The 21,172-nt window shown below is 43.8% G+C and overlaps 1 protein-coding gene across 6 annotated transcripts; it reads left to right on the forward strand.

Moving 5' to 3' along the window:
* The first annotated feature begins 1,199 nt into the window (after positions 1 to 1,199).
* Positions 1,200 to 19,953, forward strand: PPIH (peptidylprolyl isomerase H). Of its 6 annotated transcripts, none has more exons than XM_050800889.1 (10): positions 1,200 to 1,947; positions 2,280 to 2,344; positions 2,663 to 2,686; positions 2,956 to 3,000; positions 4,314 to 4,356; positions 8,386 to 8,478; positions 9,527 to 9,614; positions 10,094 to 10,134; positions 10,886 to 10,971; positions 19,780 to 19,953. In XM_050800889.1, the coding sequence occupies exons 1-9, from the start codon at positions 1,882 to 1,884 to the stop codon at positions 10,952 to 10,954; spliced, it is 534 nt and encodes a 177-aa protein (XP_050656846.1). In that variant the 5' UTR covers positions 1,200 to 1,881; the 3' UTR covers positions 10,955 to 10,971; positions 19,780 to 19,953. The 6 variants fall into 6 exon arrangements, with proteins under 6 accessions (XP_050656846.1, XP_050656855.1, XP_050656865.1 ...); XM_050800898.1 differs by lacking the exon at positions 19,780 to 19,953 and adding an exon at positions 18,925 to 19,234; XM_050800908.1 differs by lacking the exon at positions 19,780 to 19,953 and adding an exon at positions 18,930 to 19,234.
* The last annotated feature ends 1,219 nt before the right edge of the window (positions 19,954 to 21,172 follow it).

The raw sequence follows: 21,172 nt of genomic DNA on the forward strand, positions 1-21,172 counted from the left end.
AGTGAGCTGAGACCACTCCACTGTACTCCAGCCTTGGCAAAAAGTGAGACTCTGTCTCAAAAAAAATAAATAATAATAAATAAATAATAACATAAATAAAAAAGTGTGTCAACATACTGTTTTCATAGTCAAGTTACTCAACCTCCTTGAGCCTCAATTTCTTGATTCATAAAATGGGAACAATAATAGTTATCTATCCCACAGGGTTGTGAGGACCAAATGAAACGAAGCATGTAAAGTATTTAGCACTTAGTAACTGCTTAATAAATGCTAGCTATCATCATTTATTTTCACTAGCAGTTTATCAATGTACTATTTTTTTTCACAACCTCATCAACATTGGGTATTATCAATTTTAAATATTTATTCTAAAACAGTTGGTATAAAATTATACTGAAGCATGACTGCTGCTGTTCCTTTTCTCCCTCTTCCCCTTTCTTCTTTTTCATTTGGAGGAGACCAAGAGGAGAGGATCAGTAACCAGGAATAAAAATGACCCTTTAAATTGAGACACACTGGATTTTTATATGTAATTCTTGCTTCCTCCGACGACAGAGCTAGAAAAGATGATCAAAGGACCTAGGAAATAATAACTATTATATTAAATGCATGCTGTTATAGCTAATGAGTCTTGCCCAAGTTCCCCTTCTTTCACTAAATTCATTGAATCTATTATATTTACCTACTATGTGCTATTCAGTAGGAGACATTGCAGCTACAGCTGCGAACAGGACTGAGAGAGTCTCTACTTTCATGGAGTTTATATGCTATTAGGGAGGAAGATGTATGTGTGTGTGGCAGGAAATGAGGTGCAGACACATACCATACAAATGTGAAATGGGGGGTGGCATGAAGAAAACAAACCAGTGATCTGAGTGACCAAGGGCTACTTTAGATTAGGTCTAATGTTGCCTCTGAGGAGGTAACATCTGGGGTGAGCCCTGAACTACAAGGAGCATTACTTCCCACACACATAGCCCAACCAAACCCCACCATCACCCCGCCAACCCACATTAAGATCTGGAAGGAATATTTCAGACAGAAGAAACAGCTATTACAAGGCCTTAAAGAAAGGAGGGATCTCAGTGACCTGGAGGAGCAGACAGGTCAGAGCACAGTAACTAAGGGCAAGTGGTACAAGATGAGGTCAGGTAGGTAATAGCCAGATTAATGCACTGGAGGGCTTCCTATGTACAGAATTGGATTTTATTCTAAATATAGGAAGCCAGGAGTTATTTTAAAAATAAATAGGAATCACAAGAGGTATTTTAAAAATAAAAAATAAAAAACTCTAGTTACTCTGTGGGAAACGAATTGGAAATGACCAAACTGGGAGCTTGTGGCAGAACGGAAACATAATCTATTGTCCTGACTTAGAGGAAGGGACAAATATTTACTTAGCAAGCCTTTACTTGCCAAGCTGTTCCAAACGCTGAGGATGAACAAACCAGAGTTCCTGCCTTCACGGTGTTCACAGACTAGCGGGCAGAAGACAGACACAGCACGTGTGGCGGTGTAGAGGGCTTGGTTGCAAGAGCCGATAAGGAGGACCCTGGCGACTGCCTAGTCCAAAAGCCCTAGCTAGAGCAAGATCAACTTGTACTGCCCTTAGTACAGCCACGTGAGTGGGGTGACCATCGACCTTAACCAAAAAGATGTCAAGGCTTTCCTCCTCCTCACTCCCGCGTCCCCCGTCTCAGGGAGAGTCTCCCAGCTAGACCCCAGCAGCCTCAGCACACACGGCACGGTGCGACAGCTTCCGGGGGCGGGGCCCGGTCTCTCTCGGCGTCCACCGCGCCTGCTCCCCGGACGAAACCCGCGGACAGGGCTTTAGGTTCGCCGGAATCCCACGCTCCCGACTTCTGCTTCCGGGTCGGAGCCATGGCGGTGGCAAATTCAAGTCCTGTTAACCCCGTGGTGTTCTTTGATGTCAGCATTGGCGGTCAGGTGAGATCCAGGACGCTACCCACACCTGCGCCGAAGGGAAACTGCTCGGGGCTAGCTAGGCAGGCAGAACTCACCCAGAGAGAGCGGACTCGGGAAGCCAGCCAGAAAGCGAAATTGCACCCGAACCTACCGACCTGCAGGGCGGGGAGAAATGAGGAGAAGTCTCCCCAATCCTAGCGCCCCGCTTCTGGAGGAACTGGGCGGTTAGACCAGAGAGGCGGAGGTGGGTGATACCGAGCGGCAGGGTGGTGGGTCAGCCCATCCTGCCCCCAGCTCCGTGAAGCCCTCATGGTCTTGGACTGGGCCTTCTGACAGTCTCCCGCTGATTGCAGGAAGTTGGCCGCATGAAGATCGAGCTCTTTGCAGACGTTGTGCCTAAGACGGCCGAGAACTTTAGGTAAGGACGTGCTCCAGTTCCGCTGGATTAGCTGAGGCAGAAGTCGGACTCTAGTCAGCCGCCTGAATAGCCTGTCTACCTCTGTCCGTCCGCTCACTGCTCTTGAGACCTGATTCCTCCGTGCATTGCTCTGTCTGGTTGCCGTTTGGATTGTTCCCGTGTTAATTTACGTTGTTAGTCTGTACGTCTCCGTGTTTGGACGTCTGGCTGGCCGATTGGTGGACTTGCTGGCTCCATTGTTTATTCTTTCCCGTCTTTAGAGGCGGTCACGACTGTGATGTCATAGTGATTGAATTGTTCACTTTTTGTCCCTTTCAGGCAGTTCTGCACCGGAGAATTCAGGTCAGTTTCAGATGTGTTTGACTTCTTTGCCTGCTCCAGAAGGGTGTTCTGGGGCTGCGGTGAGGGTATCGGTGAACCAGCTGCTGGCCTTGAATGATTGCTGGTGACAGTGATAGAAGGTAATGCCCCAAGGGTCTGTCCCTAGTTTATTTGCCTTCTTTATGTCTGTCAACCATCTTTAGGAGAGTCCTTTTGGCTCCAGTGCATGGTAAACTGGAAAGGCCTTGTGCTACCTGCTATCACTCCAAGTCTCTTTCTTTTTGTTATAGAAAAGATGGGGTTCCAATAGGATACAAAGGAAGCACCTTCCACAGGTAAGGCTTTTGGCAAGCCATCCTAGAGTCTTTCAGAAATATTTCCTGGGGGATTAGGCTCTTTAGAGGAAAATAAAACCAGAGGTAATTCTTACATTTCTTGAGAAGAAATGTTTTTGTGGACTCAATAACTGAAGATTTATTAAATATTCTAACTCTACTTATACTCTCCCACTTCTTATGTCTTTAAAACAGAAACTACTCATCTTTACAATATCCTGTCTTTTTCATGCACTTGTTTGTGCAAATGCAGATTTTTAAAGAAGTACACTTGTAATCCTAAAGTGCATATAATATATCCTGCTGGTTGCTATTTATAACTAATTCCTAAAATGATCATATATGATTGTCCAAGGATAATCATATTTCCTGGGGAGTGGAGTATGGCAACACTTAGTCTCATTTCAATATAGAATCTTTCTCATGGCCTCACTGTGGTTAGTAACAATGTTAGCACATAATTATATCACAGCTTTAGAACTGTGGGTCTCTAATCCCCAGTAAGACTCCTGTGAAGTGGTATGTGTGATCTGCATTCTACAGAGGAGGAAACAGGATAACAAAGGTTAAGGACCCTCCCTAGGGGTAATAGCTAACAATTGTTAAGCCCTTACATGTGTAGCAGTACCTTTCACATAAATTCTCTGTAGTTCTTTCCCCCAAATTTACATCAAATCCTTGATCTGCCTTTTGCTTTGGCAAGTAATGTGGTCATTCTTCCTGCAGGCTTTCAGCCCCTTCTTCTTGTTACTGTTCAGGTACCAGATCATGCACTTGATCAACTCTAACATGCCCTAATTTATAACTAAAATCCTTTTTTATGGTTAATTATCCTTTCAGCTTAATCATTCCAGGAAAAGAATAATCTTCTTTTTTTGTTGTTTTGGTTTTTGGTTTTCGGTTTTTTTTTGAGACAGAGTCCCGCTCTGTCACCCAGGCTAGAGTGCAGTGGCATGATCTTGGCTCACTGCAACCTCCGCCTTCTGGGTTCAAGCAATTCTTTTGCCTCAGCCTCCCAAGTAGCTGGGAATACAGGCATGTGCCACCACGACTGGCTAATTTTTGTATTTTTAGTAGAGATGGGGTTTTGCCATGTTGGCCAGGCTGGTCTCAAACTCCTGGCCTCATGTGATCTGCCTGCCTCGGCCTCCCAAACTGCTGGGATTACAGGCGTGAGTCACCGCACCCAGCTAAGAATGGTGATTTTATAATAGCCAAAGTTATAGTGTATTTTGAAATCAATGTTAATCTAATACAATAATAACAAAGTCTCCATAAAATCTTCTCTCAGTATTCTTTGCTCTCTGTTTCAGGGTCATAAAGGATTTCATGATTCAGGGTGGAGATTTTGTTAATGTAAGTACTATTCCTTTTCTATCAAAGACCTGTAGTTTTAGTTTTTATTATTGTTGCAATTGCTGTTTTTACTACAGAGACCCAGTCTTAAGGCTTGAGAACAATAGCCAGGTTTGATGGGGGTGTTGGAGAGAATGGTGATGGGGAAGTTCTTGAAAGTGGCTAGGTACAACTGACTGTAGATAACAGACTTTAGCACTTTGATTGAGGCATTAACTTCCATGGTCCAAATCTCAGCCTTTTTGAGCCAGAAATTGGACTTTTTAAGAATACCCTGTAGATGATCTATGATAGGTTCACACTAATTAGTCATATGAAACTTAGTCAGAAATCAGCTGTGGTTTGTTTTTGTTTTTGTTTTTTTCTGAATGGAGGTAAATCTCCTTCTAGTGGACTAAATGCCTGTCTCATTTTCTCTTTTACTTCTGGTGTCACAGTGCCTGGAAAGCTGAGTTTTTCATAAGAAGTTGATTTGTGGGCAAGGAATCAGAGCGAGATAGGTAGATAGTTCTGGAGGAATTTTGCGCTATGCACTGGGAGGGCCCAGTGAAATAGTTCTTTTTTGCTAACCATAACTTTCTTGTAAGTAGACTGTTTTTTTCCCCCAAATGAAGCCTCCCTCCCCACCCCAACCTTGGAGGGTGTGGGATAAACTATATAGTTTTTCTTTCTTAAACCTGCTTTCGTCCTTACCCACCCACTTCTGTGTATGGTCTTTCTTTACTCTTATTAATATCATTTGGTTAGTTGTGTTGCTATTTTCTTGGATCTGGGAGACATTTGTTCTCTTTTATATGTTTATTTAGTCCGGCTCTCATGAGTTTTTAAGACCTCTTTCCTTTCCTATGCAATATAGGGTTGCAGAGTGGCAGGTTTTAGGCTGATTTATGCTTTTACCTATGTTTTGTTTCGTCTGCATGGTGTTGTATAACTGTGAAATGGCACAAAAAAATCCTAGTTTTGTTTTCTCTTTAAAAAATGGAAAGTGGAAGTATGCTGGGCCTGCATTTCTCACAGTGGCAGTGACAGTGACAATTGGTTGGAATAAAGGAACTGGTCCCTCTGGACATGGCATATCTTTGCCATTTCACCAGTCTCCACAACTGTTTCCCTTATTTAGGTTGCCTGCTCCTGTAGGCATTTGTTTGCAACCCCTGGAAACAAATAATAGTAGTGGGGTTTGTTAGCTGGTAAGAAGGGCGGAGAAGCTATCCTCTCTGCCTTCTTTCCTTTCTTTTCCCCTAGGCTCCCCTGTTGCCCAAGGAGAGGAATAGCTTTTTACTAGTCTTTGCCCCAGGCACATCTGATCACTTGTTGATAACTCTGGGGTTAGACAATAGTTGCTCATTCTGAAGGGTGAGTTAAAAGCAATTGGTGGCAGGGCTCACATCTGTAATCCCAGTACTTTGGGATGCTGGAAGGATTGCTTGATCCCAGGAGTTTGAGACCAGCCTGGCAACATAGTAAGACCCTGTCTCTACAAAAATAAAAAAAGTTATTTTTATTTTCTTATTTTTGGTGGTGTGCGCCTGTAGTCCCAGGTACTTGGGAGGCTGAGGTAGGAGGATCCCTTGAGCCCAGGAGGTCAATTCAAGGCTTCAGTGAGCCATGTTCATGCCACTGCACTCCAGCCTGGAGGACAGAGTGAGACCTTGTCTAAAGGAAAAAAAAAAAAAGCTTGCTTAGAACCTTCCTTGGGGAGGGCAAAATGGAATGAGCAAGCACCAGAAAAATCAGAATTTGAGACCTTCCAAAGTTGGACCAAGAATATTTGTTTTGTTCATTTATTTTTGGTTTTAATAGTATTTATTATTTTGTTTGTAAAAGAAAAGTGCAAAGAAGAAAATAAATCACCAGATGAATCACCCTCAATCTCACCTCACAATATACTATTGGCATTTTGGTTTACAGTTGTCAGCCTTACCTTAGTATGTATATGTGTGTTTATATAATTTTTAACAGACTTAAAATAATCTGTATGTTTTACTTTTTTTGTACTTCATAATTGTCCATACTTTCCCTTGTCATTATGTCTTCTAAAACATACTTTCTAATAGCCACCTAATATTTCATTATGAATGACAAGTTATTTGATCAATTCACTATAGTTGGAAGATTAGTTGCCTTCTATTGTTTGCTCCAAATTATTAATTTTGTAATTTTGCCTATTGTTTCTGGAGAACTATAGATAATGTGATTACGGAGAATGGTAGTAACTGATGTGTCCCTGAGGTTCACTGGGAAATTGGAGATGAACTTGTTTTCTCTCTTCCTTCTGTATTAATAAGTATGTGGAGTTAGTTAATGACATAATAGCTTATTTGATTATTTATATAGTGCTGTATTGTTTGCAAAGTGCTTTTTACAGACACTATCTAATTGAATCTTCATGATAACTGTAAAGAGTAGGTAATTTCCCCCTCACTTGATAGATGAGGAAATTGAGGCTCACAGATAGGAAGTGACTTTCCCAGCTCTAAGTGATAGATCAGGAACCCAAATCCAGGTCTTTTTTTTTTTTTTTTGAGATGGAGTCTCGCTCTGTCGCCCAGGCTGGAGTGCAGTGGTTCAATCTTGGCTCACTGTAACCTCCACCTCCTGGGTGGGTTTGAGTGATTCTCGTGCCTCCGCCTCCCGAGTAGCTGGGATTACAGGCGCCACTACCGCACATGACTAATTTTCGTATTTTTAATAGAGATGGGGTCTCACCATGTTGGCCAGGCTGCTCTCAAACTCCTGACCTCAGGTTGTCCACCCATCTCAGCCTCCCAAAGTGATGGGATTACAGGTGTGAGCCACCGCGCCAGGCCAGGCCTTTCTAATATACAGACTTGATTTTATTTGCTAATATTTAGCCAAATAAAGGTTTGAATTTGGACAGTTTTCCTGTATTCTCTGGCTTATCTTAATGATAGTCCTTGTCCCAAAAAGGGACCCTTGATTCTACACCAGGTCAGTGTTTTCCCTTTCTCTCATGCACCCTTTCTCTTCACTCACTGTTGATTCTACACCAGGTCAGTGTTTTCCCTTTCTCCCATGCACTCTTTCTCTTTACTAACTGGCGAGGAGAGCTTGATCTTTTTGGCAGTCCTCAATATTGCCTTTAAAACTCAGGGATTCTATTTAAGGCACTGCAAATATGGCCTTGGTCAAATTGTGTTATTACCCAGACTTTAGTTTCCTCACACGAAAAATGGGGAAGGTGATAATGCTTATTCCTCAAGGTTGCTGGAAGAGCAAAGAGATAATAAAGCTAGTTTAAGCAGAAATTGGAAGTTTATAATAAAGGGAGTGTTTCATGGAACTAAAGGAAGAAATAGAACTAGGAACTAGAACCATAGAGAACCAAGGCAGTTCTTTATCTCTGTTTCTCTAGTGCTTGCTACACATCTGTGTTGTGTTCTCTTTCTGTTCTCTAGCCCACCTTGCAAATGGTAGTCACATCCAGCTTCCAGGTTTACATGATTCAAATTTAGCCTCAAAGACAGCATCTATCCCACCTCCAGATTCCCGGAGAAGGAACTCTAGTTGGCCCAGTGTGAGTTAGGCATCCTCCCCTGGATCAATCAACTATGATCAGGAGGGTGGTATCATGTTGTACATACAGACTGCCAAGAGCTCACCCACCCTCTTAGAGAGTTTGGAGGAATGGGTGGTAGTCACTTAAGTGGGTACTTTTATATGACTGCAGGCATGACGGTCTTCGGGAATGGCAACGATTGAGTATGTGATCACCTTGTTGCTATTCCCTACTTTGTCTGCATCTTAATTGATCTTTCTAGGGGCCCAGCTGTGACCTGTTTTATCCAGTCTATAAAATGCTCCAGCCAGTTTTTGTGGGCTGTAGGTACCTTGTATAAGGCTTGCTCTGATGGCAGGGTGGGGTCAAATAGGTGCAGCTTCCAAGATGACCAACAAGAGTAAGAGTAGACTTTAAAGATGTCAGGCTTTAGGTGCGACAGTGTTCTTCCTCTGGTTTCCAGGGACCCAACACTCCAAGTCACTAATATTTCCCTTCTGTCTGCTCAGGGAGATGGTACTGGAGTTGCCAGTATTTACCGGGGGCCATTTGCAGATGAAAATTTTAAACTTAGACACTCAGCCCCAGGCCTGCTTTCCATGGTAAGTGAGGTCCAATCAAGGTTTTGCGTTACAGCCAGCTGGTTTCTGGGCCCCTCTTGAGGCCCAATGCTGTGTTTTGGCATGATGAAAGCAAATGCTTGCTTTCTCTTGCTTGCCCCAGGACTCACCTTTACCACCTCTTTTCTCAGTCTGGTTTGATTGAGAAAACCGGTAGGTACATGGTGGATTACAGGTGTGAGCCTGTATCACGTCTGTAATCCTAGCACTTTGGGAGGCTGAGGCGGGTGGATAACCCGAGGTCAGGAGTTCGAGACCAGCCTGGCCAACATGGTGAAACCCATCTCTACTAAAAATACAAAAAATTAGCCAGGTGTGGTGGTGGGTGCCTGTAATCCCAGCTACTTGGGAGGCTGAGGTAGGAGAATCACTTGAACCCAAGAAGGGGAGATTGCAGTGAGCCAAGATCGTGCCACTGCACTCCAGCCTGGGCAACAAGAGCGAAACTCCGTCTTAAAAAAAAGAAAAGAAAGAAAAGAAAACCAGTAGGTAAGACCCTCTAGCAGGCTAGCAGGCTGGGGAACTAAAATATGAACCAGGGTTTGTGTCTAGGCATTCAGCCCTACTGCTCAGAATGTAAAAAGCTGTGCTTTCAAGACATATTCATAGCTGGGCCTGGTGGCTCACACCTGTAATCCCAGCACTTTGGGAGGCCAAGGCAAGAGGATTGCTTGAGGTTGAGGTCAGGAGTTTGAAACCAGTATGGGTAACATAGTGAAACTTAAGTCTCTACTAAAAAAAGAAAAAAAAAAATTAGCCAGGTATGGTGACACACACCTGGAGTCCCACCTACTAGGGAGGCTGAGGTGGGAGGATTGCTTGAGCCCAGGAATTTGAGTCTGCAGTGAGCCATATCCTGTTCATCTCTGTATCCTTGGATCCTAGCTTAGGCCCTGGCTCATAATAGGTGCTAAGTTAGATTTACTGAAAAAAACATGGAGGGATTAGGGTTACAAGCTCTTTTGGGAATCTTACCCATCAGGTAACATGGCCAAGGAAACTTACTGCAGGTATATTTGGTTTCCATCAGGCAAATAGTGGTCCGAGTACAAATGGCTGTCAGTTCTTTATCACCTGCTCTAAGTGCGATTGGCTGGATGGGAAGCATGTGGTGTTTGGTAAGTCCTACTCATGTCCCATGGTCCAGGCCCCATTCACCGCGGATGGAACCTCCAGAGGAGTTAGTTCTCAGACTCTTACCAAGAATGCTCAACTTGGATAACTGCTTAGGTGGTAACAGAGAAAACAGAAATGGTGGGGAGGTGGGGAACATGTTTGGCTAGAGAACTAGAGGGAAGGACAAAAGGGCCATTTGATATAGTATGGAACCACTCAGGGGGAAAACCCAGTAGCTAGCACCAAAGAAATGCCATACAGGCAGCATGATATGGTGAGACTTTGCAGTCACTCAGATATAAGTGTGAGCCCTAACTCTACTTATTACCTATGACCTTGAGCAAGTCATTTCACCTCTACTGCATCTTAATTTCCTAAAGTTAGTAACAGAATCTAATGACATAATAGCTAAGAATGGGCTTTGGAAGCTGGAAAACGCTATGTAAACAAGAATAAAGTCCAGCTCACACTCTTCCTACAGGAAAAATCATCGATGGACTTCTAGTGATGAGAAAGATTGAGGTAAGTACTGCTTTGATATTTTTCTCTTTCTCTCCCATTCTGGTCTGGTACTGTCTGACTAGCGTCCAGGAGCTAGAGAATGGGGAATGAGCTCCAGTTTGTTAGGCCCAGTCTTCATTGCTTCAGGAAAAGGGAGGAGAGACCACCTAAGTTAGCCTGTCTGGTCAACACTGAGGTTTGGCCCCTGACGACCCTGTTGCCTACTTGATAAAATTCTACTCCTCAGCATTGCATTCAAGGTCCTTCATGATTAGTCCCTGTCTACTTCTCCATGGCCCCTTCTCCTGCCACTGCCTCTTTCATGTTCCAGTCACATCAGGCTACTAGCTCTTCCCTAAATCTGCCATACACATCTCTGCCCCTTGCTCTTTCCTGCTCCTGAGCCTTTGTTCACACTGTTTCCTGTAGCTGGAATGCTCTTCTTTCCTTCCCTCCTGGTGGAATCCCATTCATCCTTCTAGGCACAGTTCAAATGATCCTCTTTTGTGAATCCTTCCCTGACCTCTTTAAGCAGCAATTTAGTTACCCGTCTACCCCTTATCCAACTCTCTCATAACTTTTTGTTATATTATCATAGGTTTGATGTTTTCTAAGTGTTTTACATTTTCTCTTTGATACCTGTCTGCCAGGACATGGACAGTTTCTGAGTGCTGAGTCCTTAGCACAGGGGCTGGCAGGCATCAGTAAAAGTTTGATAAGGGAATGAGGAAGTGCCTGAGTGGATGAATGTCCATTGTGCTTTTTTTCCTAGAATGTTCCCACAGGCCCCAACAATAAGCCCAAGCTGCCTGTGGTGATCTCACAGTGTGGGGAGATGTAGTCCAAAGACTGAATCAGGTAAGTGTGTCTTTCTGCTATTAGGTTAGGAGTCAGACCTCAAAGAAGACAGCATGGTCTAGTGGAAAGATCTTTAGTCTTGAAGACATGAGATTGAGCCCAGTTCCTCTGTGTGTGACCTTGGAGTGGTCACTTTCCTTCTCTGAGCATGTGTCCTCATCTGTCAAATGGAAATACTGTAATACCTATCTCTCAGAGTCACTGTAAAAATCAAAAGAGAAAGGGTTGTAGGAGCACTGTACTTTTCTATCACTTTGTAATGTACAAAGTATCAATCTGAAAACTACTCAGGCAGTTTGTAACAGCACTTTCAGACTACAGTTCCATTCAGTAGTCCCCTTAGAAAGACCTGGCTCCAGGCCTGAGTAACTCTCTGCTGGGACCAGGCCAAGCAGCCAGGAGACACGCCTGTCATGCACCTCATCAGAACTGATACTGCAATTCCAGGCCTTGACTTCGTATTTGCCGGCCTCGCAGGTGAATGCCTTGCATCTTCCAGCCTACATGGACTCATTTCTTACCCGTATTTGCCACTGCCTGCTCTGCGCTGGGCAGCATGCTCGCTGCAGAGAGCGGGGCAAAGAATTGAAAGGTGTCTCCTTTCAGGAGCTCATGGGAAGTAAGACATTCTCAGAGGTCATCACTAGTAATATGAGTGACACTGCCAAGTATGAGAAGAGTACAAGGGGGAAATCCGAGGTGAGGGATAGTAATGTTTTTCTTTTTTTTAATTTCAAACCTGCAAAAAAGTTAGAAGAATACCTTGAACACCCATATATCTTCACTTAGATTCACCAGTGATTAACATTCTTGTTTTATTTCTTTGCCTTGACATTGGTTTTTTTCTTTCCCTTCTTGCCTCCTCATCCATTTCCATTGCCTCTCCTCCTCCCTCCTGCTCCTCTTCCCTCCCTCCATCCTTCCCTTCCTATTTTTCATCCTTCCTTCCCATCTTCCTTCCTTTACCCTTTCTTCTTTTCTTTCCCATTTGAAAGTTGCAGACTTCTTGACACTTTACCCCTAAGTATTTCGGCGAGGAACTCCTAAAAATAAGAATATCCTATGTAACCACAATATTATCTAACATATAGTACATTTTCAAACCTCCCAGTTGTCCCAAAAGTAACTTTTGTAGCTTAAAAAAAGGTGATCCAATCAAGCTTCCCATATTTCATTTCATTTGGTTTACACAAGTAACATATTACACTCTCCTTGTGAAAACTTTCACACCAAACAGATAAAGTGAAAGCCCCTCTTGACAACACCCACCCCCAATTCCACTCCTCTTTCCAGAGATCACTTCCTTATCAGTTTGATGTGTGTCCATCAGGGCCTTTGCCTTGCCCATCTAATTTTGGGAGGTTTTCTTTTTCCCAAATGAAATCATACTATATTTTAAATGTTCTAGGAAATTATGTCTTGAAAACTTTTCCTTCTTAGTTCATGTAAAACCACCTTGTATTAAAAAATGAAAACAGCCCAGCACGGTGGCTCACTCCTGTAATCCCAGCACTTTGGGAGGCCAAGGAGGGCAGATAGCTCGAGCTCAGGAGTTCGAGACCAGCCTGGGCAACTTGGTGAGATCCTGTCTTTCCAAAAAAAAAAATTAGCCAGGTGTGGTGGTGCAAGCCTGTAGTCCTAGCTACTCAGGAGGCTGAGGTGGGAGGATTACTTGAGCCCAGGAGTTTGAGGCTGCAGTCAGCTATGATGGCGCACCACTGTACTCCAGCCTGGGTGACAGAGTGAGACGCCATCTCAAAAAACAAAAGAAAGAAAAAGAAAAACCAAAACTGCAGTGCAGCCTGAGCATCCCTAATCCGAAATCCCAAATGCTCCAAAATATGAAACTTTTTGAGCACTAATATGACATTAGAAGTGGAAAATTCCACACCTGACCTCATGTGATGGATCATAGTCAAAAATTTGTTTCATGCGCAAAAGTATTTAAAATATTGTACAAGATTACCTTATACAATAGCTATAAGTAGCTAAGACTACAGGTGCGTGCCACCATGCCCAGCTAATTTTTATATTTCTTGGTAGAGATGGGGTTTCACCATGTTGGCCAGGCTGGTCCAGAACTCCTGACCTCAAGTGGTCTGCCCACCTTGGCCTCCTAAGGTGCTAGGATTACAGGCGTGAACCACTGCCCCCAGCTGAGCATTAGTTCTTAATTTTATATGTTGTAATTGTTTTCTTCAGAATATATTTTAAGAAAAAAATTAGTATGATGTTGCTTAAGTTTGGTGATATTCTTTGTTAAAGAGAAGTTCTAAATTTTGATGAAGTCCAAATTATCAGTCTTTCACTGCTTTTTGGTTTTGTCTGATTTAAGATGGTCTTTACTACCTCAGATCACAATGTTTTCTGTGTTTTTTCTAGTATTTATTTTTATATGGTAGAACTAAGATCATTTTTCTAGTATTTTTATAGTCTTATTTGTATATTTATAAAATCATCTTATAATTAATTTTTCTGTATAGTGTTAAGATAGGACTTTTTCTTCTTTTTTTTTCCAAATGGAGATCCAGTCAAATACTTGACCATTTTAATGACTCTACAACACACCTTTATCTGTGACCAACTCTGTTCAGAATATCTGGCACTTCAGTAAAAATTTATTACATGAGTTAAGTAGAGAGGGAGAATGTCAGGCATTTTAGGCGGGGAACTGGTGTGAGCAAATGCTGAGGCTGGAATGCACAAGTGTGTGCTGAAAGCTGCATGTGGACCTCTCTTGTTCAGCCAGATGATCCCTTCTCAGGCTCACTTGACACCCTGAGCTTTCCTTTCTGCCAATACTGGGTGCCCCTTGGGCCCAGCCTGCTCTCCCTCTTCAATGGCTGCTGGCCATTCCCTCCCTCTTCTGCTCATTTCTTTGCTATAACTAAAGTTGAGTTCATAGGTCCTTTCTTTCCAAAGACTGACCACTGATCACTACCAGAGGACAGACGATAACAAAAAGAATAAAGTTTAGAAATTCTTTATGTTGGGGCCTCTTTTCTGTATCTGTCTGAGTCTTTTACATAGAGTTACTGGAAGTCCTTGTTGTGGTTTTATTTCTGAGGGTGGGGATCATCAACCCTCCCCTCATCCCCCACTGTTAGCAAAAGTTATATGAACTTTTGCCTTTAAGAAAGCCCTTCTTCTCAGCCTGCAACCCAAGCAGAATGCATTCCTCAGGTGGCCGTTGTACATTCCACAGGCCCTCTAGACCAGGACTGTCCATAGGCTGTGATGATGGAAAGGTTCTAGATCTGGGAGGTCCAGTATGGTTGCTACCAGCCCCATGTGACAACGGAGCACTTGAAATGTGGCTGGTGCAACTGAGGGACTACACCATTAACTTTTTATTTTTTTATTTTTTATTTTTATTTATTTATTTTTGTTTTTTTGAGATGGAGTCTCGCTCTGTCGCCCAGGCTAGAGTGCAATGGCACCATCCTGGCTCACTGCAACCTCTACCTCCCGGGTTCAAGCAATTCTCCTGCCTCAGCCTCCTGAGTAGCTGGGATTACAGGTGCACACTGCCATGCCCGGCTATTTTTTGTATTTTTAGTAAAGATGGGGTTTCACCCTGTTAGCCATGCTGGTCTTGAACTCCTGAGCTCAGGTAATCCGCCCATCTTGGCCTCCCAGCCTATTTTTTTTTTTATTGACAGAACTAGGCTGTAATTTATTAAATTTAAATTAGGCTGGATGTGGTGGCTCACACCTATAATCCCAGCACTTTGGAAGGCCGAGGCGGATGGATTGCTTGAGGCCAGGAGTTTGAGACCAGCCTCACCGACATGGTAAAACCTCTGTCTACTAAAAATACAAAAATTAGCCGGGCATGGTGACGCACGCCTGTAGCCCCAGCTACTCCAGAGGCGAAGGTACAAGAATCTCTTGAACCCGAGAGGCAGAGGTTGCAGTAAGCCAAGATTGTGCAACTGCACTCTAGCCTGGGCAACAGAGCAAGACCCTGTCTCAAAAATAAATAAGTAAAAAATAATAATAATAAATGTAAAGAGTCAATTGTGGCTAGTGGCTACTGTACTGGACAGTGAGCTCTTTTAAACGTAAGCCTCTCAGTCTACTCGCCCTGGCTTGCTCAGAACTGAATCTCATAGCTAATACTTAAGGATACTATAATTAAAGCAGTTATCCTTCATTGAATTCTTCCTGTGCCAGATAATGAGCTAAGAACTTTACTTGAATTATCGCATTTCACTTTACCAAAAATCCCTATCATAGGTTTTAAAGTGTTAGGAAATCTGGGGGCAGTCTAATGTAAAGGGGTTCCACAGATGGGTGCCCCATTTTTGGTTTCTGAATAATGTGATTTGGGAAAAATTAATGAAAGAGGAGATGAATTTCCCAGGGAGCAGGGGTCTGGAGGGAAGGGAAGTGGTATTTTTAAGCCCTATTGGGCAGTACTTCTTATACTTTAATGTGCATATGGATCTCCAGGAGATTTGTTATAAAACAGTGGTTCTGATTCAGTGGGTTTGGATAGGAACTGAGATTTTGCATTTCTAATCAGCTCTCAGGTGATGCTGATGCAGACTTTGAGAGGCAAGGCAATGGGGAATAACAGTCTATCTTTTAATTGAGAACTTGCCATATTCCAAAGAAAAAGACCAAGAGGAAGTAATCTCTTGGTGGCACTAGTCCAGCAGGAATCCATGGCATTCACATCAAGGTATCACTTAATCCTGCATTTGAGGCCTTGTGCCCAGGCACTGGGCATATGCAGTGAAACAGCTAGGAAGGAGATAGAAGACAGGTCACTTGATCAATTCTACCTCCCTATGGAGCACTTCTTTCCAGAACCTTTGTGTTTTGCCTCCCTAGGTTCTGACTTTGGTTTTAGTGAAAATGAAGTTTTGTGTAAAACTTTTTTTTTGTTTTTTTAAGACAGAACCTCACTCTGTCGACCAGGCTGGAGTGCAGTGACACAGTCTCGGCTCACTGCAACCTCTGCCTCCCAGGTTCAAACGATTCTCATGCCTCAGCCTTCTGAATAGCTGGGATCACAGGCATGCACCACCATGCCTGGCTAATTTTTTTTGTGTTTTAGTAGAGACAGGGTTTCACCATGTTAGCCAGGTTCGTCTCAAACTCCTGACCTCATGTGATCTGCCTGCCTTTGACTTCCCAAAGTGCTGGGATTACAGGCATGAGCCACCATGCCTGGTCTGTACAACTTTAGGTACAGAAACCTTGGTTTTATCTCAGTGAGTTCTGGGAGATTTTTTTTTTTTTTTTTTTTTTTTTTTTTTTTAGACAGGGTCTTACTCTGTCACCCAGGCTGGAGTGCAGTAGCACAGTCACAGCTCACTGCAGCCTCGACCTCCCTGGCTCAAGTGATCCTCCCACCTCAGCCTCCTTAGTAGCTTGGATTATAGGCGTGCACCACTACACCCAGCTAACTTTTTAGAGATGGGGTCTCACCATGTTGTCCAGGCTGGTCTCAAACTCCTGGCCTCAAGCGATCTTCCCTCCTCAGCCTCCGAAAATGTTGGAATTACAGGCATGAACCACCGTGCCCAGCCCTTGGAAAACTTTTTATAATGAATTTGGATATGTGTAGCATAAATGAACCTCTACCCTCAGGATTCTCCTACTGTAGTCGGAATGGGTTCTTTGCTACTTACATATACATGGGAGAGGGTGGCACCTCTCTTTTGAAAGCCTGAGTTCTGGCAACTCTGCTAGTCTGATATGCTACCCCCCTTCCCTGTGATCCTCAAACCTGGTACCAGTACCAAGTGGTGGAGAGCGTTCATTAATTCATTGTTGCCTAGATTCTCCAACAGATAATAATCATTTTGGGGCACTTGTTAAACCTACGAATTCCCAGATCCCTTCCCTGGAGTGTTTGATGTGGCTTTGGGGTGGGACTCAGGATGTTATATTTGTACCAAGTATCTCACGTGCTTCTTAATAGAGAAGTGTGGAAAACACTACTTTAGTTAGTGCTGGGATGACTGTCTTTTAATATTTGGATCTTAGGGGAAAATATAGAATTAGCACAATACATAATTTTACAGTTATTACAGCTTACAGTAAGGCAATATTGAAGTTCGAATAGTGATTAGCTTAAAAAGTGAATTGCACCTGTGGATGATAGATACTGTAACAGTTGTGAAGGTGCTATCTGAATGACTAAGGTTTAGAAACACCGTCTTTCATTCTGGAATTACCTGTAGATGCGAGATTCCCGGGGGGAAGATGAGGGAAGATGTGTTGGTAGCAGTTGGGCTCTATTCATTGCACAACTAAGCGCTGATGAATTAAGATAGGTCCCATGCTGCATACGAAGCTACAGATTTGAAAAGTCCAGTTCCTTCCTTCAAGGAACTCAGTCTCTTGGGAGAACTGACAATTGCAGTACAATAAAGCCCTGTATTGGAGGTTTTAGATCCATGCCCGGATCTTCCCGGAGTGGTTGGGTAGACTACAGAAGAGATGATGCTCCAGTTTAGAAAAGAAGGAATATAACTTGTCAGGTGGCTAAAACTGGGCAGGGCATTCCAGGCAGAGGGAACAGCCTATGCAAAGTCACAAAGGCAGCAAACAGCAGGAAGTGTAGAGGAAGCTGCAAATAATTCAATATGACTGAAGCAGGAAAATATGAAAAGCAAACGGTAAGAAGGTTGGAGAGAGGCCAGGGCCAGTAGTGAAAGCTAGTGCCAAGCTTAGCAGTTCGTATGTTATTCTGAGGGCAGGGGCTGACTTTCAGGCATGAAGTAATTTTTCCCCTCTGGGGAAGGAGTCCATTGTGCTCCTGAGATTCTCAAAAGGGGCACTGACCCTCCAAAAAAGAATCAGACCAATATGAACCACTGAAGGATTTTCAGCAGAATATTGTAGTTGAATTTTCATGTTCAGAAGATGATTCTGGCAGCATTGTGGAGGATAGGCTGGAGGCCAGTGAGGAGTCCACTGCCGTAGTAGTCCAGGCAAGAGAAAAGAGATTTTACATGAAAATATGGGTCTGGGGAGCACTGGAGATTTGGCAGCAAATGTTTATGTGCCTGCTGAGCATGTGACACTGTTTGTTCCCTGTCCTGAAACGCAGAAGCTCTGCCAGCTGAAAAGGCCAGGGGAGGGGAGAATGTCTGGCTCCAGTCCATTCCAGTCCAGTACAAAAGCAAAGCTTCTTGCATTGCAGCCAAGTCTTACACACATAGAGTTTCCATTCTCTTCAATGGAATACTATACAGCCTTAATAAAAACAAAGAGGTAGATTTGGATGTGTTGGCAAGATTTCTAAGGTAAGTTAAGTGACAGTCAAGATGTAGTAATTTATGTAAGCATGTTACTGTTTATTTTAAATGATTTTCAGGAATCTCTGCAGTGATATAAAGCAGACTGTTGATAATATTTCTGCAGAGTAGAGATAGCAAAGAGACTTTTCAGTTGCCTTATTTAAGCTTGAATTTTCTACCTCGAACATGTGTCTTGTAATAGAAATACATACTGTTTATATGTAGTTTTAACTAATCCTAAATCCTCCCAGCACCTCCCAGGAGCCTGCCCACAGCTGTGGCTAACATCAGTTGTGAATCCGTCGCTGATCCCTCCACCTCCTCTTCCAGGTCTAAGCCCAGACAGTGGTTCCCACCTGGGTGCTCCCGCAGCACTTGGTTCATCTCTCCACTGTGGCATTTAACACACTGTATCACAAATGTGTCGGTCCGTTTTTCCCTGGACTGAGATCATGCTGACTAACATAGTGCTTGGTCTGACAGAGCTTAGGTCTTGGCACACCATGCAGCTTACAAAGTACATTTATGCATTTTCATACATTTTGCTTGAGGGCCCACAATTAAACTTCAGTCTGTGCCTACAGTACGATCGATGCCAGCACTCATTGTCCACTGGAGCAAGGTGTGGCATGTGTGAGGAATGGCAGGAGGAGGGGGACAATAGTATCTGAGTGTACTTACCCTGTTCTCTTAGTATAGCTTGCTCGACTTCAAGGCTATAAACCGAGCATGTGGACTGCCCTTTCTCTTGCCTCTGGGACCGAAACCTGCAAGGAAGGAGGATTACTTTTTGTTCTGGACCTCCACAGAGAGCCATCAGAGTCTGACAAAAAGAACAAAGGCTTTGGAGCCAAGTAGACCAGGAAGCCCCACCACTGTCTAATTCTGTGACTTTAGTCAAGCCATGAAACCCCTTGGGACCCTACTCCTTTGCATAATTAGATAATATATAATGCATGGAGTTGTGAAGGGCAAATAAATGAGACAGTATGCTTGACCATAAATGTTAGTTGCTTTCTTCCTGGTTCTTTTGTAATTTACTGGCCAACTTTGCTCTGGGGACCCAAAGGTCTGACCTATGGTGAGACTCTGACCTGTTCTACCCTTTTGGGAAAAGAGGATTGGGAGTGCAGAGAATAGCTGGGAGTGGCCGGGCACGGTGGCTCATGCCTGTAATCCCAGCACTTTGGGAAGCCAAGGCAGGCAGATCACAAGGTCGAGAGTTCAAGACCAGCTTGGTCAATATGGTGAGAGCCCCGTCTCTACTAAAAATACAAAAATTGGCTGGGTGTGTGGGTGTGGTGGCGTGTGCCTGTAGTCCCAGCTACTCGGGAGGCTGAGGTAGAATTGCTTGAACCTGGGAGGCAGAGGTTGCAGTGAGCTGAGATCGTGCCACTGCACTCCAGCCTGAGCAACGGAACGGGACTCTGTCTCAAAAAAAAAAAAGGAACAGCTGGGAGCATTGTCTCATATGGGATGTCCCCTTCCAGTTGCTCTGAGGTGCTTACCTCCCCATCCCACATTGACCTCCATGTCTCTGCCATTGTAGGCCTTCCCTTCTTCTTGGTGGTGGTCTTGAGTAAGATAATCTGGAGTGGCCCTCGTGTTTGCTTCCCTGCCTGCTGCTGCCCCATTTGATCAAGAGACCATGGAAGTGTCAGAGATTCAGAATCCAAGATTGTCTTTAAGTTTTCAACTGTAAATAAAATTTTTTTGTATTTTTTTTTCTTTTGGTTTTGTTTGTGTGTTGTTTTTAAATAGTTGTAATAGCCCTGTCTCCTCACACCTCAGCTTCAGCTAGGAGGACTGGCACTCCTCAGAGGCCAGCATGGACCAGTGCCAAGCTTTTGCTGTGTATAGTTGATGCCTCTGAATTGCAGGCAGTCGTAGCAAACCTAACTCTCGTAGGTTAAAGCTGATGGACAAAGAAGGCACAGCCCTAGGACTTTACAGCTCTACTTATTCCAAGGATGTTCCCAGCAGGATCAATTTGGTTAGTTCTGGATGGAGCCCGTGGGGAAAGGGTCACTAACTTGACCTATCTACTTACCTCAGAGCATCCTTGAAAGAGTCAAATAAGAGAGTGGATATGAAGGTAATTTGTAGGAAACAGCAACAATACCTTAGAAAATGTTAGTTTTGGGACCAGGTGCCATGGCTCACACCTGTAATCCCAGCACTTTGGGAGGCCAAGGTGGGTGGATCACTTGAGGCCAGGAGTTCAAGACCAGCCTGGCCAAGATGGTGAAACCCCATCCCTACTAAAAATAAAAAAATTATCTGGGCTTGGGGCACGTACCTGTAATCCCAGCTACTCTGGTGGCTGAGGCACAAGAATCGCTTGAACCGAGGAGGCGGAGGTTGCAGTGAGCCGAGATCAAATCACTGCACTTCAGCCTAGGTGACAGAGTGAGACTGTCTCAAAAAAAGAAAATGTTAGTTTTGAAAGGAAACAGCTCAACATATAAAGATCCCACTGAGCCGGGTGCTGTAGCTCCTGTCTATAATCCCAACTACTCAGAAGCCTGAGGTGGGAGGATCACTTCCGTGCGCAGAAGTTCAAGACCTGCCTGGGCAACATACCAAGACCCCGTCTCTACAAAACAAACAAAAATTAGCTGAGTGTGGTGGCACAACCTGTAGTCCTAACTGCTCAGGAGGCTGAGGCAGGAGGATCCTTGAGGCTAGGAGTTGGACGTTGCAGTGAGCTATGATCGTGCCACTGCACTCCAGCCTGGGTGACAGAGTGAGACTCCATCTATTTTGAAGAGGCAAAGAAGAAAGTTCCCTGATGTTTCTTTCATGAGGCACTTTCTGTTTGCTCTCATTCTTTCTTGCTTTCTTCTGTCTTGTGGATGGGGATGCCTCTTAACTACTGCCAGCAAGATACTGCAGGAGCAAAGGTAGCAAACAGCTGAATTCTATGACAATAGAACTTGGTT

The sequence above is a fragment of the Macaca thibetana genome, chromosome 1, assembly GCF_024542745.1.
Source record: "Macaca thibetana thibetana isolate TM-01 chromosome 1, ASM2454274v1, whole genome shotgun sequence".
Classification (NCBI taxonomy): domain Eukaryota; kingdom Metazoa; phylum Chordata; class Mammalia; order Primates; family Cercopithecidae; genus Macaca; species Macaca thibetana.

Excerpts from the sequence above, each read along its gene's own strand:
- PPIH (XM_050800889.1), top strand. The coding sequence starts at position 1,882 with ATGGCGGTGGCAAATTCAAGTCCTGTTAACCCCGTGGTGTTCTTTGAT. Across the intron at positions 9,615-10,093 it reads TGGGAAGCATGTGGTGTTTG|GAAAAATCATCGATGGACTT; the intron begins GTAAGTCCTACT and ends CTCTTCCTACAG. Across the intron at positions 10,135-10,885 it reads TAGTGATGAGAAAGATTGAG|AATGTTCCCACAGGCCCCAA; the intron begins GTAAGTACTGCT and ends TTTTTTTCCTAG.